Source organism: Xyrauchen texanus, chromosome 36 (genome assembly GCF_025860055.1).
Source record: "Xyrauchen texanus isolate HMW12.3.18 chromosome 36, RBS_HiC_50CHRs, whole genome shotgun sequence".
Classification (NCBI taxonomy): Eukaryota; Metazoa; Chordata; class Actinopteri; order Cypriniformes; family Catostomidae; genus Xyrauchen; species Xyrauchen texanus.
The window spans coordinates 22,787,925-22,808,237 of NC_068311.1; the positions used below are offsets into that span (position 1 = coordinate 22,787,925).

Genomic DNA, 20,313 nt, shown 5'->3' on the forward strand with positions numbered 1-20,313 from the left:
TTGCATTCTAATGCTGAGTGTCCTAAATCTAAATTGTTATTTCAGGGTTCTCACGGTCATGGACATACTGGAAATACCTATGCGTTTCTAAAGTACAGACTTTTTTGGCAAAATGTTATATGTATGTTGGACATAAGAACATTGGGCATCTAAAGGAATCTAAAGAAATCAGTATCATTATTGTAGGCAAAATTTCTAAAGTTATAAGCCAATCAAAACCATTTTTCATATTTCTTGACCAGTTGGTGTCGCTGTGCCAACACAGTTCTGGTACCCTCAGGGCATGATGGCTATGACATATACCAAGTTTTGTTTCAATATGCCAAAGCATTGCCAAGATATAGCTTCACAACCTCTTTGCCGTGCTCACCATCAAATTCTAATTTGAAGGCATTTTATGAGAATGGTTAGATATATCAAAAAGCACTAGAGGGTAAGAGATAGATACCCCAAATTTGCTATGGTTTAAGTTTAAAATGTTCTCTATCAGTGTGCCAAATTTCATAACTTTCCTACAAGCAGGGTCTAAAATGTTTTGTGATCAGTTCACAAAAACCACATACAAAGGTAGTCAAAAACGCATGTGGCCACATCACATGTGAGGTGTAAACGCTAATCCATTATAAATGCGTTCCGGACAGGAAAGATTCACCACCACTAACCTGTCAATCCTTCTCTGCACTAAAACAAAAGTTTAATATTTGCGGATTACTAGCGGCTTTAAAATAAATAACCGTTTGATCGGAAAATGTGAAAAAGTGTACACATACACAAGCACGATAACTTCACTGATCTTATTCGGTGTGTCTGAAATCAACATACAGCAAGACAGGTGAGAAGCACACTCATCTGTTAATACAGGAAATCAACTAAAATAACAGATAATTTGAACTGCTGGTGGCACTAGAGGGTAAGAGATGGATACTCCGAATTTGCTATGGTATAAATGCAACAGTAACAGATACGGTAGTTGTCTACATGCCTTTGGCGCTTGACCTCTGACAACAGTACTACTTATTAAAGAGACTGTAAAGGTCACAAATGATAACTATAACGATAACATTTTTAAAATTGTTCTAACTCTTAAGAGAATAGCAGAGTCCACACCACAACTATATAGATAACGACACAGATTAACGATTTCTTTGAGATCACTTTCAGAACTATTTTATTTTCCCCAGATAATGAAAAATAAAAACATAGAAAGCCAATCAAATTCCATCCGACTTTAAAGAGCTCAAGTATTTAAAATGGCAGACGACACTGCAGAGAAGCTCATCGCCAAGGTCCAGGAAAAAACCCTTTTCAAAGATGCCTTATATAGGGTTAACACCCAATAGTAATGAATGGTGAGAAGTATTAACAGAGATGAGATAATGAAAAGCTAATGCTAGCTGGCAACATAAAATTACCTCAGGCATCACGCTCTAATGTCGATAGCATTGTCTTGCCTCCTTTGGAGTTGCGGTGACAATGACAGTGTTAGCAAAGTCTGTTACTTGTAACTAATGCAAAAGAGTGTTGGATTCTCCAGACTCCTCTCGTCTCTTAAGAATTCCATGTACCCATAATCACCATTTTTGATGTACCGTTTTCTATTCACGCTTAGAATAAACAGAATGTTACTGTCCATTGGTGTGGACTCTAATATAGTTATCGTTATCGCACTTGGTGTGAATGGGCCTTAACTCTAAACGAGGCAATATGCACCACAAAATACATACTCTTTAGTTTCTTATAGGGGGTATGAGAAAGAGTTTCTCACCCAATCTTGTTATCATTTATCACAGTTGGGTCTGTTTTGAGTATTTGAGTCACATGACTTGGTTCAAATTTTCTGTGATGTAAAGTCAGCCTGACCTAAAATCATCATAATGACTGCCCATGGTGCAGGACATGCTGACTTTGTGATAATTAATTAAATATTAATCTTACTTTTCTTAAGTAAAAATTAAATAAAACTGCAAACAGTAAATGTGAACATTGTCTTAAGATGCTGAAGGAGAAAATTAAGTCATATGTTGTCCATACTGTTATTTGGCACATTTTTGGCAAGTGTGTATCCCCTGAGATACATTGCCAGATTGAGGGAAGAAAAAGGGTTAATCCACAATATTACGCATGCACGTTTATTACACTTACACATGTCATCCATGCAACCTTAAAGCTAAAGATTTCTAAGTTGTTTTACTAGGGCTGCGTATCCCAGGTGAAAAAGACGTACAATTAAGTGTATTAAAAATGTACTTAAATATGTTTTTAGTACAATACAAATATAATGTAATGCATTTTTAATACACTTAATTGTACGTCTTTTTCACCTGGGATCGCTCAAATTTATTTCATATCGATACCGATACTTCGATAGCGGTTCCTAAACTATACTTTTTACAACAAGTACCTTTTAACAAGATTACAAACATTACCTCCAAAAAACCTTTCGTTATTATTTTTTAAGTTTGTTGACTTTTTTCCAGACTCAAAGACTCATCTCCTGAGCCTTCTGGTCTCCTCATGCCAGGGTCGGCAGGGGCTCAGGCTATATAACATTAATGTGTAGAGGAAAAAACAAACAAAAAAGACAGCTAAACTGTTAATTCAGCCAACCCTAAAGATGAGTACGGTTTAACAAGATAACTAGTTTAAGGTATGTTAAACTTGATCAGGTACTGTCAACCTTAAAGTGTTTTTAGCATCGATTTAGCTAGCTATCTATAGCCATACATCCAAACAATATCTAACGTTACGTATGTCCCAGTTTATAGGACTATGTCACTGTGCACAGAAACGTTAATTAACAAGTACACAAACATGTACCATTACAAGTTAGATGATTTTGTTTGTTGGTTTGTTTGCTAAACGTTAACCTTACCTGTCGGAGTCCCAGTCATAGCGTCGCTGCATTCATCAGTAGTTTTGGAGGAGTACTTGTGATGTGGGCATGTTGAAGGAAGCTCAGTGGCAGGACGCTGAGAGGATGACTGCACCGGCTCGATCTTCTTGCAGTCGAAGATGGAGCAACTTTCTGCTCTTAAGTTTATTCCCTGCACTGTCAAGTGCTTCATCAGATCTGTCATGTTGCTGGTCTTGGCAGCAATTATCTTGTCGCAAATATTGCATTGCGCACAGTTGGCATCGAGCCTGGTGAAATGTAGCCGCAATTTTGATCTTTTCCACATCTATGTGGGTTGAGACGCATACACACTACAGCCTCACGTGTGAGCCGCATCTCTGTGCATAACCGGTGTAAACTAGTGTTTTTCCTTGATGCCTAAACATAGCCAACCACCGGCACTTTTAGATTTGGGCACATCTAGTATGCTACATGCTTATCACTGATGTTGCCGAGATGAACCCCTTAGGTATCGAACACACACACACACACACACAAATTGCAATTATCATTGAATATTCCTGTGACAAGAGGATGATGGGTTATGTAGAGGCTGGTCTGGAGGGTCAAACAGCAGCAGCTGTGCTTCTTCACACAAGAATCCTTTCTTCAGTGATGTTGAAGTCTTTTCTAACTTAAAAGAGCATCAACTGTGCATATAGAACCTCTCAGTGCCTCCCACCACTGAGGCAAACCTTTCCCGCTGTGATGCTTCAGGCACTGTTTCACATGTTTGAGGCTTTCATTTACAAGCCATGAATTAGGGCAAAATTCTTTTTTATCTGTCCCTATCTCGCACAACTCAGTGCCTCTGTAGAAGATCACTGTATAGATTTTGACTTTGGCGGAAGCTTTATATATTTTGTTTCATTTTATGGTCGGCTTATTTCTTTTTATGGCAGGAGGAATTGCTGCAGTTCATTACTCTTCAATTCACTTTATGTCTTAGGAGTCCATAGAACAAGAGTAAATTATTAAAATAGATTATACACCTCCAGAGTTTTATTATGATTCATTACATGTCGAAAGTTGGTGATTCACCCTCAAAGCTGAAATATTCCTATAATGTTTGTTACTAAGTGCGATATGGGTTCATGTGGTGACTCATAATTTGTTGAATTCAAATAAACTCTGCATTGCCCATGATTCTCAAATCACAACACACCTTAATATGCAAAAGAATCAATATTATTAATATTTAATAAATAGCAAAGATTAAGGTATTATATATACTTGTAGGAAAATAAACACCCTGATTTACAGCGGATCAATAGTACAGATGTGTAATATGTCTTATGCTTATATTTTCTTGGAAAACAGCAGGGAATCAATGCAAGGCAAAACGTATTACAAAAATGCTTTATTGCATAAACTCTATGCATCTGTCCTGTACATGTTTGAATATGTATGATAAATCATCTATAGGCTGCTTGCAACAAGCGCAGTTTCAACTACAGTTTATATAGCTAAATATTTTGCATGCAAAGTGTACAGATCTATCATTAATAAGTGACTAATTGTAGATATGATTATATACATGTTTTATACAGTAACACCATATTACACAGGTCAAACCCCAATTGTCCATTTACATCCCACTTTAAATATAGCTTTGTTTGATTAATAAACTCTTTGTGTTCTGATTTAATATGATAAATATTACTTTCTTCAACTTTACTTTCCCATTAAGTAAAAATGTCTTCAGATTAGATTATAGCATAAACTGAAATAAGTGGTAGTGGCTATATTGTTTATATAAACCAAAAAAATCTCCCCATCATTTTGTTACAGTACTTGCAAAATCCCATCCCATCTACAATTGGCAAAATATAATAAATGTACAGCTCTGGAAATAAATTAAGAGACCACCGCAACATTACCATTTTCTCTGGATTTACTATTTATAGGTATATGTTTGAGTAAAATTCAAATAAAAAATGATTCAATAAAGTACTGACAACATTTCTCCCAAATACAAATATTGTTATTTAGAGCATTTATTTGCAGAAAATGACAACTGGTCAAAATAACAGAAAAATATGCAATGTTTTCAGACTACAAATACTCATTTTAACTTAGGAAGAGTTCAGAAATCAATATTTGGTGGAATAACCCTGATTTTCAATCACAGTTTTCGTGTGTCTTTCATGGCTCTCAACCTGTCTTTCACATTGCTGTTGGGAGACTTTATGCCACTCCTGGCACAAAAATTCAAGCATCTCAGCTTTGTTTGATGGCTTGTGGCCATCTATCTTCCTCTGGATCAAATTCCAGAGGTTTTCAATGGGGTTCAGGTCTGGAGATTGGGCTGGCCATGACAGTTTCTTGATCTGGTGGTCCTCCATCCACACCTTGATTGACCTGTCTGTGTGTCATGGAGCATTGTCCTGCTAGAAAATAAATCCTCAGAGTTGGGGAACATTGTCAGACCTGAAGGAATCAAGATTTTTTCCAGGAAAACCTTGTACGTGGCTTGATTCATGCATCCTTCACAAAGACGAATCTGCCCGATTCCAGCATTGCTGAAGCACCCCCAGATCATCACGATCCTCCACCTGGAGAGGTCTACAAGCCACAGTGTCTCGCACCCACTGTGAAATTTGGTGGAGGATCGGTGATGCATCTTTCTTGTTATTTTGACCAGTTGTAATTTTCTGCAAATAAATGCTCTAAATTACAATATTTTTATTTGGAATTTGGGAGAAATGTTGTCAGTACAGTATATTTTCATTTTACTCAAACACATACCTATAAATAGTAAATCAAGAGAAACTGATCATTTTACATTGGTCTCTTAATTTTTCCCAGAGCTACTCTTCACACTAACGACATCATTGTTATGATCAAAATAAAATAAATATGCAAACACAGAATATACTGTTTTGTCAAACCATTCAGCTCTTTATATTATTTAATGCTACAAGCTAATATTACATTCTGGATCAGACAAGGACAACATGAGGACGGACATAAACGATCAAGTCAAACATCAACCACCAGGTGTCGCCATTATCCAAGAATGCCAAAACGCCCCGCCTGCACCCGCTCCAACACATACGAGTGAGAAAAAGGGGGTTTGAGAGCAAACAAACATTATACCTTTAAGTGTCATAATAGTGTATGCACCTTTATGCTCTTCAGTACATCTGTGCAGACAAATATGGCTTTAGTCAGGGATCATAGGGGAACTGAGCGCTGGCAAACGTTGTATTGATTTCAGCCTCCCCCTCTGCAGCCCTGACACGATCTGTGCAGAATGTACTGCTTTAAACGATCATGCACAAACAGAAACAGAAATAATCAAACACACATGTTAAGGTCTATTTACAGAGTTCTGCTTGCTCACATGCATACTAAAGTAGAAGCAGACCTCAGAAAACATTATATATTAGAAAACATACATATGGTGGAGAACATATATTAGTGTGATTTCGACAGCATATAGAGGAGACTGACATTCTTGAAACACAACGGTTAAGGAGAACTGCATCATGCATGGATTTTTAGCCCTTACACCTATGTTAAAAGATACAATCAAACTTCCTTTAGCAATCTTCACCTCTTTACAATCCTATTTGTGAAGACATCAGGCGTCTATGTTACATTTCTGGACACGGGTGGTGGACATGAAAACATTTGGAAAGTTGACCTGCATGTCTTTCAGTGTGACATTTTAAATAGCATTTTGCTAATTCTTTTATAATTATTATGCATGCAGCTTTTAAGACCTCATATTAACTGAGAGACAACATAGAAATATTTGTTCTTTCAAAATGTAATTTGTCAAACAGCAAGGCCATTTAAAATGAACCAGTGAAGGCGAGTGTGATTAAAACGGGAAGAAAACATGAATGTTGATCAGTTGGACTGGTTACAGATTTCCCTTATACGTCCATAAAAGGTTTTAATCTAACATCTTAATGTTGATAAAGAAAAGTAGTTCATGGACATGTTATGCGTCATGCGTATCTATCTATTGAAACATCAACAATGCAATAGTGGCTTTTATGCAAAATGAGATTAAATATTAATGTGATCTCAACACATAAATATTAAATATTACTGTGGTCTGTGGTAAAGTAAATGACATCTTCAAAACTGTTAAAAAAATGAAGACTGGGGACATAAAATGAAAGTGAATTTTATATTAATGATCTGTGAATGAAAGATCATTCTTCTAGTGTAAGTGTGCGAATGGAGGATGGAAGTACAGCACTGCAAAACACTCCAAGCACATCCACTAAGATACATTTGACAGCCATTAGGAATGATCAGAACTGCCATCACAGGCACAAGATGCTATAAAATATGCATCTCAATAGGTATAACTCTTGATGCAGCAATAAATGGCCATAAAGATGAAAGTGAAAAATGTAAGTTTTGTCATCATTCACTCATCCTCATTGTTCCAAACCCATATGACTTTTCCTTTCAAAAGGAGAAATTTTGAAAAATAAAAGTCAGAAATCAGTTTATAGATAATGTCTGATAAGCTGCAAATATTTAAATAAAAGTACTTTAAAAGTATCCTTAAAGTAATACATACAAATTGAGCACACTATTACAATTCTTCTAGAGTCGTATGATAAGGTTTTGTGAGGAACAGGATGAAATTAATCATTATTTACAAAACAATGTTCCTCTAATGAACTTTTAACTCAAGAACCACTGTGATTGAAACCTTGGGTCCATGAGATGAACTTGAGAACCGTTGTAACTGAATCATTAAGTTGATGAGTCTGATTCACTAAAGAATCATTCAGTCTGATTTATGAACTGATAGATAATTGGTGAAGAGTATCAGTGAATAATGACTTGAATTTCAGTCTGTTCCAAAGCAACCGTGTGGCTTCAGAAGACCTTTTAAAATGTCTTCCTCTGCAGTTTGCAGAATACATTATGCAAAATGTAATTTTTAATGTATTTCTTTAGATTACTCATTGTCAATAATGATATCTTGGATTAGTTCTTCAGCACAGGTTCCTGTAAGGGAAAAACGTAAAACAAATCTGCCAGTACAGTAAAACAAAATACACTTATATAAAAAATAAATGCTCTGAAAAAGCCTAAATATCTTATGCAGTGTAGATCCTCAAGTAAATTTATTTTAAGGATTTATTATTATATTTTATTTTTTACAGGAAAAGAATATTAAGAGTAATATTATTGCAGTACATCTTTGAAGGAATATTAGAGGTCTACCTATAGAGCGAAAAAAATCTAAAAACATTTTTTATTGATAGAATTAATTTAAAAATATAATCGTGACTGATAACAGGTGCATCTAATGGCTAGAAATACAATTTTATGTTCACATGTTCACTATTTCTGATGCTCCAAACTTACTTCAAAACCCCACAGAGTGTACACAACAAACAGAAAATCTATTATTTGTATCTTTCTATATGATGCTACAGGCTACATTGGTTAATATTTCTCATAAAAGCATCCTTTATTCTTGTAAAAATACCCAAACCGCAAAAATAATAATAATCGACAAACCATATAGCCTTTGTGTATTTATTGGATTTACGTTTCATCTGTCAGAGCATTTATAATCTTTCTTTTTGTTGCTATCCTCAGTGGCGTCAGATCCACATTTTCACGTAACAGTATGCGAGTGCCCTCTGTCTGATCGTATGAATGTAACACTTCAAAAGAAAGTGTTTACCCACTCCTCGGAGCGCTTCATTTAAAAACATAAATGTTTTTCAACTGAACAGACTAAATAAAAATTAAGCAAATTACAATAAAATGCAAAGTAATCTCTTCAGTAATCAGAATACTTTTTGAATGTAACTGTATTCTAATTCCCAATTTAAATTAAAATTAAAATTTTAGTGGAATACAGTTACTCATATTTTGTATTTTAAATACGTACCACCATTACATTTATTCTGTTACTCCCCAACCCTGCACCCAAGTATGTATTAACTACTTTTAAGGTACTTTAATTGTTGTTTTTGTGTTTGTTTGTTTGTTTTGAAGCCTGACAGACATCGTCACTATGAACTGTCATTGTATGGAAAAGCTCTGAATGTATTCTTCAAAATGTCTCCTTTTGTGTTCCAAAAAAACAAATGAAAAGCATATAGGTTTAGATTGACATTCGGGTGAGTAAATAATGACAGTAAGGCTGTCTTAAAATGTCAAAATGTCGATTATTGATAGGGATGTTATTTTATTGATATATTTTTTTAAGACATAGATATATTAAAATTAGCTGACAATTTGTATGCTTTCTAATACACTCAGTTGGCCTCTGTTTAACTGTCTGGTGTGATAGCATTGGGAGACCACAAGAGGGCAATATACCCTTGTGACACACACACAGGACACAAGTGACTGATGAGTTTGCAGGTTAGTGAAACTGATATAACTGCACAAACTGAACGATTAAAAGGCGTTTATTATGCCATTTCTATGTATGTAGTCTTGAACAGGTTTTTCATTTGAGCTGTCAAACCACTAAATTACATACTTGTAACTGATAATACATTGTGCAGGCCAGGGGTTGGCAACCTTTTTGACATGAAGTGCAATTTGTTATTTTCCTGGTCAATGGCTGTGCTGATTTTTCATTAAAAATGATATTATCAGTTTGTGTGAAAAGTTTCTGCATGTGAATATTCACAGAGCATCTTAAGTGTTTTAAAGAAAGAAAACCTGACCTTTTGTACGAGTTAACACAGTTTTTATTTGATTATCAAATGTGTTTATTTGATTACTGATCACAAAATTTTGTAGAATCTTAAATATTTCTCATATTATGTCATTGTAATCATGTAATCACTAGCACACAAGCAACAGCGAGAGAGGATCAGGCTATTTGATTCATATGAAGTTTTTCACACCTGAATTCCAATCTACATCTTCACGTAATCCTTCCTCATGATCACGCAGCATGTTTTCATCAGCTGAATGGGAGGCTAAACACTATTAAAGTGTGACGAGATTCGCACAATGCGCACAAGCCATTTGCGCATCTCAAGCCGATCATCGCACCAGCAAAATCCTAAAACTTTATTTCCACGGTTAATTTATATTTTGAATAAATTGAAAAGATTTTTGAACCCCACAATGTGGGTTTATACTTTTAATCGTTTAATGTAATTTTGAGTGTGACCATGAGGGTGAACCTGTATGTGAAGGAGGGTGAACCTGTATGTGAAATCTCAAGGATTAATAGTGGAGTTTTCCTTATTACATCACGTGATGTTCTGAAAGCAAAAAGAAACCAATGAAACACAGAATGTAGGCTGCCATCCGCACAGCCTGACCAATGCAAAGTGGGCACGTTTACTCATGTGATTAACCAAAAGTGAAGCGCTGCCGTCTTTTGATGCACGAATGGCTTGCACGCGCTGCACGAGTCTGTTGGATATACTGCAGTCTCGTTACATTTTAACGTTTTGTTTAGCCTCCCATTCAGCTCATGAAAACACGCTGCGTGATCACGAGGAAGGATTACATCAAGATGTAAATTGGAATTCAGGAGCAGACTTAATATAAATAAAATAGTCTATGCTTCTCTCGCCGTTGCTGGCGGGCCAGTGATTACCCCTCCTCATGCCAATGCTGGCACATGTGCCAAAGGTTGCCGACCCCTGGTGTAGGCTACATGAAAGATACATGTTTGCAATAGATAATCCAGTGATGGGTAGAGTAAATAATCGTTGTCCTTTTATTATGATTTGGGTCGAGTTTAATGGAAAACTATGCGAGTTGCTCTCCGTGGCCTTGCAGAATGTTGACGCTGTGAATTGGTGGTGTGTGCCTACATTTTGTACAAAATAAATAACTGTTTCTAATTTTAGAATGCACCATGTCATCCGTCAGATGCGTCCGATGTGCGACCCCCTTTAATTTACCCTGCCGCTCACACTTTATTAAAGTCGTGTTGAGAAATACGTCTGAAGAGACAAAGACTATTGCGCAATGAGCAGTTCTATTTATATCTGAAAAAGTCTTCCAATTATCAAAGCGTGAAAAAGGCATCAATTCCAAGCCTAAATGACAGAATTTCCGGTTAACTATCCCTTAAAGCTTCTTGAAGAATTACAGACTCAAACACAGTTCATACAGTATCTGCTACTCATAACAAACCCACTTTAGAAAAAGCATTAGACAAGGGAAGATGAGATCTGAGATTTCTCCTAACACAATAGAACAGCAAAAACCATAAACAATTATTAAAGTCAGGCTTATAGATTTTTAGAGCCGACAAATATGGATTTAATTATGGACTACAGAGAGCACTCTTTTCCCAGCCTCCCACCACAGCCAGAAAAGCACCCTGGCGAGAGCAGACAAAAAATAGTCAGTGGAATGAATGCTGCAACTCCCCCTCCCGCACAGGTGAAATGAGTTGCCAATTACTTTTGCCTTCCTACATTGAAAGCCAGCCTGAGCCAAGCCGAAGCTCAACAACCAATCCATGCTGAAATCAGAGCCACAGACGAGACGGCAAAACAAAAGAGGTGCTTATGAACTCCTGCACGTTATTGCATTAGGGAACAGAGGTGCCACGAAAAGCAGAAAGTCAGCCCTTTAAAGTCCCTGTGAGTGAGAAACATGCTGGCTTCGCTCGCCGCACACTTCCCGTGTCGCTTGGTCCGTGTGGAAAAATAACGTGCAAATAAAAATACAAGATAATAAAAAGCTCCTCTTTTCAGTTGCGAGGTGTTTGGTTTTGTTAGTTTCTGGAAATGACTTCATCGACAAACATGCACATGCAGGCTCCGCCCCGCTCACAGTGGTGTCGCTACTCCATGCCATTGCGCAGCATCTGATTTGCTGCGATGAGCATGACGCTGATGATGAAGGCCATGGCGAAAGCGCAGATCAGGCTCTTGCGCACGCACGTCTGCCGGTTTTTCTTTTTGGGATGAACTGCAGTTGACAGAGGAGAGACAGACAATAAGAAGGGTTAAGTATTGAGAGCATGTGAATGCAATTCAGCAAGAAGCAAAAAGAAACAGTGTGCGATTAGCATATATCCTAATCTGAACACATGAATACATTATCTTCTTATGGCTAAATGCGTAGGTCTCGATTTGCATTCTAGCTGACTGCCTTTCATCTGACAATCTGACCCGTCTAAATAAAGCATCCTGATTTCTGCAGCAACTAGATGAAGACATTTAGCTGGGAATGAAGACAGAAATAAGGTCCACCTGAGCACATGTGGCAGATTGCATGCCTGTCTCACCCCATGATATCAATTTCCATTCTAGCTGTGGTCAGTAAGTCCCGCCCCCTGTAGCCAATCCATGGCCTGGTTATGGCAGAGTGGAGGCACAATAATGAGCAAATGTAGGTACAAAGAGCATTCTTTTTTTTCCCACTCTTTCCAAATGTCGGCATATAAAAAGTCAGATAACATTTCTTGCAGCGTGCTCAGCATGTTTTGGACATCAAAATGTAGTGCTGTTAGCACCAGTTCACTTTTCTCTACAAAAAGACCACAAGAGCAATGTAATTTTACTGCCTTGAGGACCTCATGAAATCAGAAGTGGAGTTTGGTGGCTTTTAGTCTGTTTTTAATACCTTTGAAGCCATCTATATGATAGTAAAGCAATATCACATGAGCAAGAGTGCTGTATGTCCAACTGTTAGCACGGCTGTGCAGGCCGTGTGCCACAGGGAATCACACTCATGCTGATAGATGGACAATAGCTACAGCACGATTGCAAGCTTTATACTGCTTTTATACAACAGTTCAGCGAACTACAAAATAAATAAGGATCGTCCCCCAAAAAGCGCCCTTGTGTGTGAAACTACTTTCTCTACAGGATCTGTTGTTGCTAGTTTGAAAGATGCACCCATGCCATGTTTACTAATTCGAAAACCACAGTTTAGAACAAGTAACAACAGCTTGGGATGTTTCTAACAAGTTGTTGTTGTGAGAAACAAGGACGAGTGTGTGTGTGTGTGTGTGTGTGTGTGTGTGCCCAAATGTCCCCATAAGGATAGTAAAACCCGAAATCTTTTACGTTGTGTGAACGATTTGTCGGTTTATGATTATGTTTTTTTAAAATGTAAAAATGCAGAAAGTTTTCTGTGAGGGTTAGGTTTAGGGGTAGGGTTAGGGGATAGAATATAATGTTTGTACAGTAAAAAAACATTATGTCTATGGAAAGTCCCCTTAAAACATGTGTGTGTGTGGGCATGTTTATGTGGTTTATGTGTCAATTTTTTAGGTTACAAACTGGTAATTACAAGGGTATTATGCTATAAATGTGGTTTATGAGGACATTTCTAGTGTCCCCATAATTTAAATAGCTTAAAAAAACATATTAAACAACGTTTTATTGAAAACTAAGTTTTTTTGTGAGGGTTAGGTTTAGGGGTTGTGTTAGGTTTAGGGGATAGAATATATAGTTTGTATAAACAGTATAAAAATCATTATGTTTATGGAAAGTCCTCATAATGATAGGTAGACCAACGTGTGTGTGTGTGTGTGTGTTAGAGAGAGAGAGACAGAGTGTGTTATTACCTACATCTGTTACAGTGATGAACATGTTGCATCTGTTAGTTTAACTCTATTCCTCAGCTGTAGTGTGATAGTAATCTGATCTGATGAATTATCTTCAAATAGCTTTTTCAAATGTTTTGTTGTTGGAGAGAAAACACAGAGGACGGCAGTTTCCTTCTTGTATAATTCTTGGGGAATGTTTATTTTGATGGACAAAGAAAGCGTTCGCTCTTAAAGCATGTTACATGCTACAGATAGTTTGGAACACCACAAACACAAGTGGAGTGATACAAACAGAAAATCGTCCCAATGCTGATGGAGTGAGCTATTAGCACTCTTTGAATGCCTCTCCAGAGGCACCAGAACTATTTGTTGTATAATGTTCTATAAAACGTAACAAAATGAAACTTTAGCAAGGGGAGTGGTTCCCATAGGTTTCGTCGTATGGAATCAATAATATTCAATACGGGACGCATCATTTCATCTTTGAATACCGCACGGGTGCACCTTGGATACTTACTTGAATGCTTCCGTGTGGTAACATTTTAAAATAATTTTAGTGCTCCATTTAAGATGATCCTACACTTTGAAAATTAATTTATTAATTGACCAACCGCAACTGAGTAGCAAGTTGCAAATCATAGGCTAAATTTAGAATAGCATACTACCATACTACTTTTATTATCTTTGCCAAATCTTTATACTACAGAAATATTCAATATATCTTGCCCAAAATACACTAGGAAAATCAACTCGCTTGTCAAGCCATTTCATGGGGTCTTTAAGCATGTGAGTCAAATAGCTTTGTGTTAAAGAGAATCCATTTTGCCTGTAACTCTTACATAGATTCTCAGCATGCTGTCTGTTGTCAACACCTAAGCTCTACCCAGGTGCCGTCATGAATGATTCATAAAGACTCAGAGGGCTCAATAAAACATGTACATGAGTATTGCTTTAAAGTGTTGTGGACATCTGTTACTGCTGGAAGGACAGGGACTTACAAGGTCAGCAAGGAATGTATTTGACCCCTTTCAACAGGTTGTATAGTACACTGCACTGCTGTGTCCCTACATTCATGTACTGAGGATTCAAACAATTAATTAATTCTGAGAGGCAAGATATTTCACATTCATGGCTACTGTATGTTCTGGATATCTTACCTACAAACTACTAACTACTATTTGTGCAGTGCAGGTTTATAGTATGAAAATTGTGAATGCCATTACAATGCCAAAACTTTTGCAAACTGATTTTTAGGTGGCTCGTTTCAAGTGAAATAAACTCCAGAAGTGCTAAACAACAGTGACTTTTATTCCCTTTCATACAAATCAAGAATACAATTTTCTTTTCACTCTGATCCTCACACAATGCTTTCTTATGACATCAAAACACATGTTTGCCATGCTTGTTCAATGAACCAAAAACAATTAATGGACATGCACCTGTGGAACGGACATTAAGACACTAACAGCTTACAGACGGTAGGCAATTAAGGTCACAGTTATAAAAACTTAGGACACTAAAGAGACCGTTCTACTGACTCTGAAAAACACCAAAAGAAAGATGCTCAGGGTCCCCGCTCATATGCGTGAATGTGCCTTAGGCATGCTGCATTGAGGTATGAGAGAGGCTGGACTGAGGGCTTGTAGGCCTGTTGTAAGGCAGGTCCTTACCAGACATCACCGGCAACAATGTCGCCTATGGGCACAAACCCACCTTTGCTGGACCAGACAGGACTGGCAAAAAGTCAGGGGGGATGGTCGGACTCCGGCGTTTATCATCGAAGGACTAAACATTACACCGAGGCCTGTACTCTGGAGCAGGATCAATTTGGAGGTGGAGGGTCTGTCATGGTCTGGGGCGATGTGTCACAGCATCATTGGCCTGAGCTTGTTGTCATTGCAGGCAATCTCAATATTGTGTGAACAGGGAAGACATCCGCCTCCCTCATGTGATAACTTCCTGCAGGCTCATCCTGACATGACCCTCCAGCATGCCACCAGCCATACTGTTCGTTCTGCTTGTGTGATTTCCTGCCATTGCCCTCAGAAATGTCCGGTAACTTGCAAGTGTCTTGGTGGAAGAGTGGGGTAACATCTCACAGCAAGAACTGGCAAATCTGGTGCAGATGCAGAACTTAATGCAGCTGGTGGCCACACCAGATACTGACTGTTACTTTAGACTTTGTATTTGTGCATATATTTACACATGTTATGTTTGCTGAAAATAAAAGCAGTTAAAAGTGAGAGGATATTCCTTTTTTTTGCTGAGTTTATAAACTACTACATTTACAAGCTTGTTCATTTGCATTTCGGGTGCAAATTGCGTTTTCATCTCACATTAGCTTTTGTGAGACTATTGATTAGGTTTAGGTTAAAGTTTGGGGGTTGGAAGGTAGGTTTTTTGCTTTTAAACTTGAATAAAGCATTAACTTTCAAAACCTCATCTGTTTTTTCCCATCTCACATTTGCTTTTTATGACTCTACCGGATAAGTTTAGGTTTAATGTAGGGAGGTAGGTGTTGATGATTTAAACCTTAATAGAACATTAACCTTCAAAACCTCATCTCTTTGGTAGAACATTAAACTCACTTTTAGCGCCATATTGTGGACATTTTACCTCAGAACGCCATGATACATGTAATGAACCACATAATGTCACTTTGGAAAAATGCTGCCACAGTCATGTAATAGTCATGAGATCAGGCTTTACATTCCAAACATGTTTAGCTGGCTGTTTTTAATCTTCCTAAACAACCGACACAGATTTGGACTTAATAAGGAAACCTATTGGTGTGATAGTATTAAGATTTTGTGTATTTACTTGACTTGACTTATTGACTTGTCTTGTCGAATTACAAAGGATGCAGCTGGTCATATGATCTAGACATTGAGACCACTACGAGTGTGTGACCTGCATTATGTGGGATGAAATAGCTTTTTCTATGAGTATTTTTCTCATGTGAGTCTACATCAATTCAAACATATTTGCCTGTAATACTATTCATTTAACTGTATATATGTTTAAGTGGAAAATGACTTGGTGCACCTTTAATGTCATGAAATCACAATTTTGTTTTGAGATGTTAACAAATATTTACAAGTTGCACAGCATTGAAAACAATGATATCACTCATTCTGTTTATTGTTAAGGGGAACATGGTTAGTTTCTTTTTTTTTTTTTGCCATTTCGTTCTTCCGGTTTAAAAACAAAACTTGAAGCAATGTCATAAAATAGTATATGCATAAACTCTTGAGTTGTGGTTGGTAGTAGAGTTCACTTATATGTCATTCAATTCTGAGCGTTACACCACATAATTCATGAAAAGCAATGCTTCCATCCAATCACAGCACCACCTCATGCATAAGCTCACATTACAGCTAATAATTAAAAATCAAATGTGGATGTGAAAGTGGTTTCTGGTCCAGATATGTGAGCGGAATTTTACACAAAACACCTTCGGAATAACAGGTCAGAATGGACCACAGGCGATAACTAGACCAGGCCGAGCACATTTTTGGGCCTGAAGTTCTGCTACTTGCAGTGCAAACATGAAACAGCTTAGAGACACATATACTTCAATATAATACTTCAATCTGTTGTCATGACAACAAGGATGAAATTCTGGATAACTTTACACAGACAAGGTTAGTAAGAGATTTTATCACACTAGACTCATGATAACACATATTATGCTTAAGTATAGCTGCTGTTCTTTTGAAATATATTTTTTGCGCGTTTAACGTTTTGTGTATTGGACCCATTACTTTAAAAATGTGCCTTACTGAACACGTTTTTGTTTTTCCTTTAGAAAAAGAGGGATGAGTTGAAAGTGGTGAGGTGGAGAGGTGGTGGCGTAGTGGGCTAATGCACACAACTGTTAATCAGAAGGTCGCTGGTTTGATCCCCACAGCCACCACCATTGTGTCCTTGAGCAAGGCACTTATCTCCAGGTTGCTCTGGGGGGATTGACCCTGTAATAAGTGCACTGTAAGTCGCTTTGGATAAAAGCGTCTGGCAAAATGCATAAATGTTAATGTAAATGTAAAGTATTTTCTGTGGTAAGCAACAATGTGCCACAAACACTGTCAATAGATTTTAACTTAAACATTCCTATTAAGAATAAATACACTCAAGGAGCACTTTTATGGAACACCTGTTTTCACCTACTTATTCATGCAATTATCTAATCAGCCAATCATGTGGCTGTAGTGCCATACATAAAATCATGCAGATACAGGTCAGGAGCTTCAGTTAAAGTTCACATCAACCATCAGAATGGGGAAAAATGTGATCTCAGTGATTTCGACTGTGGCATGATTGTTGGTGCTAGATGGGCTGGTTTGAGTATTTCTTTAATTGCTGATCTCCTGGGATTTTCACACACAACACTTTCTAGAGTTTACTCACTATAGATTCAGTGAGCGGCAGTTCTGCAGATGTACCTTGTTGACGAGAGAGGTCAATAGAGAATGGTCAGACTGGTTTGAGCTAACAGAAAAACTCAGATAACTGCTCCACACAATTTTAGTGATCAGAATAGCATATCAGAATGCATAACCAGGGATGTATTACAGACTGCAATGGATTAAATTGACTAACAGAGGTTGCGTGATCCAGTCCAACAGTGAACAAAATATTCCATTCTTTGAATCTACAAATAAATCATCTTCACTCTTCACACTGTTCATACTTTAGTACCATGATTGATAAACAGCAAATGGCCTCAAACTCTTTGTTTCCTCTCACATTTTGATGTTCAACCAACACTATCGTGAGTGAGTGAGTGAGTGAGTGAGTGAGTGAAAGTGAGTACATTGGTATGCTTTACCTCCAATCCTCCTCAAACAGCCCGCCATTTTACATATAAAACATTTTACATTTCACACCCCTTTCATGACCCTTTTTTTATGTCTGAGGTGTCAGCGACTGGTGCTGAACTAGGGGGGTTTCATGGCACTTTAAACTGGCCTACTTCACACTTCCACTCTGCAATGGCTTGAGGCTCTCAGAGCATCCAATAGGCTGAATTTAGTTTGAGTCAATTTTAAATCTCAGTTTCACATGATGACTTTATGAGTTCATTTCAGAAGATCTCATAATGTCATAATGTAGTGTTGCATAGCTCTGGTGACCTTATACTATATCTGCAACGATTACACCCACACACGAATGTGGAAATAAGCTGCCCACTTTAAAAACCAACAAACCAGCATCATTAATACTCTCCTCTGATTTTAATAACCAAAATAAGCTTTTCAATATTCTACATTTAAATGCACCTGAAGTCTAGAGGGCTTGAATATCACATGAATGTGCATCAATCCTCCACTCTAATACCATGGGGAATGTTGATGATATCATCACAGAATAAGATTAAAAAAGGGGCATTATCATATTTTATTTGCATGAACAACACCATCAAAATCAGTGATCCACCAGACCTGTTCAAAAGTATCTGATGCAGAGTCCAAGATCTCTAAATGCTACTGGTTATTTTTATTGACCCTGTTGAAGGAGAGTTAGTTTCATGTATTTACAAATTTACAATTTTTAAGGATTGGTCAGACGTAACTTCTAGACTTCTAACAAAACCTACAAGTGCTGTCCATGCATCTCACATAAACAAACACATACAAACACAGATAAATGTAGAGGCACTCACCTCCTTCAAACTCTGTCTGACAGTTCCCAGAGTTCTCGTTCAAGCTCTCCTCCTCATTGATTATGATGTTCTCGATGTCTTTCATCGTCAGGTGGTCTCGGAAGGCATGAAAGAGGATGTGCTTCAGCTCCTCTAGTGTTATCCGCTGCATGTCAAACTACAGAGGAGACAAGTAACACCACAGGACTGATTCAACCAAACCTGATCTCTTTGAAAATGTGGGATACAATATACATTTATTTTAGATAAAAAAAAGATCTTTGTGTTGTATTCTTTGTTTATTATAAAAACTCTGTGAAATATAAAATGAGGGTTTTGAGGCTTTTAGTCCAAGTATGTTAGCTTTGAGGTCATCTATATGCCACTGTACTCATTAACATTGACAAAATGTACTTTTAACAGATAAACACGTTTAACATTTACAGTCTTTCTCTTCAGAGTAAACAGACCAAATTTTGCACTTCCCAGATTTTTGTCCAATCAAATGCTCAAATGAGTAAGAATGCCCCTCCCTCTGCAACTGCTCAATGTGTTGCAAATCATGGTTCAAGGCTTTTATGCAACTAAAACGTACTGATTAAAAATGATCCGCCTTTCGATATGTCCTGCCCAAACTTCCCGTTTCAATAAGAAATATTGTACGTAAACATCATATCAGAATGGAATAGTACTACCTACTATTTGAATATTGGGCTACATGTAAACCACATTAAACTGTTTCAGTGGTAAAAAAAAATACAAAGAAACAACAAGGTGCATGGCACAGTAAGGGAAAGGGACATACAAATAATTGCAAAACATTCTAAGCATATCTGAGGAAAGCTGCCAAAGGGACTCTTAACTCATGTTCAGTATTGAAAGTTGATTTTTATTACGAGTATCCAGAGGGTGTTTATGTACTCCATCCTTTTAATTAGCCAGGCAACATTAGTCTTGCAGATTGATTTTTCTGGAAGATGTAAATGAAACTGGTGCACTGGCTTAATGCTATTTGCAAAGATGTCAGGTTAGAGAACAAATATTCATTAGGAACACTGGGGAGAACTGTGATAAAGTTGGCAACATGTTAATACATTACTAAATCATTCAGTCGTCTCTTATAAAACAGCACTGTGGCAGTACCATGGTATCAGATGGTTATACAATGTTACTTTCATATATACCATGCAACTGAATGATTATCATATTCACATATCATTGTAATTGGTAATTTTGTGTAAATGCCATGGTATTTTTTTAGACAAACATAATTATACCATAGTAATTACCATTTACAAC

The 20,313-nt window shown here is 37.2% G+C and overlaps 1 protein-coding gene across 2 annotated transcripts in view; it reads right to left on the reverse strand.

Annotated features, from left to right (window-relative positions):
• Positions 1-4,280: 4,280 nt before the first annotated feature.
• The window catches only part of LOC127629981 (calcium-binding protein 8), a 108,615-nt gene continuing 92,582 nt past the window's right edge, over positions 4,281-20,313 (reverse strand). For both annotated transcript variants that reach the window (XM_052107333.1, XM_052107332.1), the window contains exons 5-7: positions 19,036-19,192; positions 11,648-11,785; positions 4,281-6,157 (exon numbers count right to left, since the gene is read on the reverse strand). In XM_052107333.1, the coding sequence (XP_051963293.1) occupies positions 11,658-11,785; positions 19,036-19,192 (285 nt within the window). In that variant the 3' untranslated portion in view covers positions 4,281-6,157; positions 11,648-11,657. The remainder of the gene's footprint in view (positions 6,158-11,647; positions 11,786-19,035; positions 19,193-20,313) is intronic.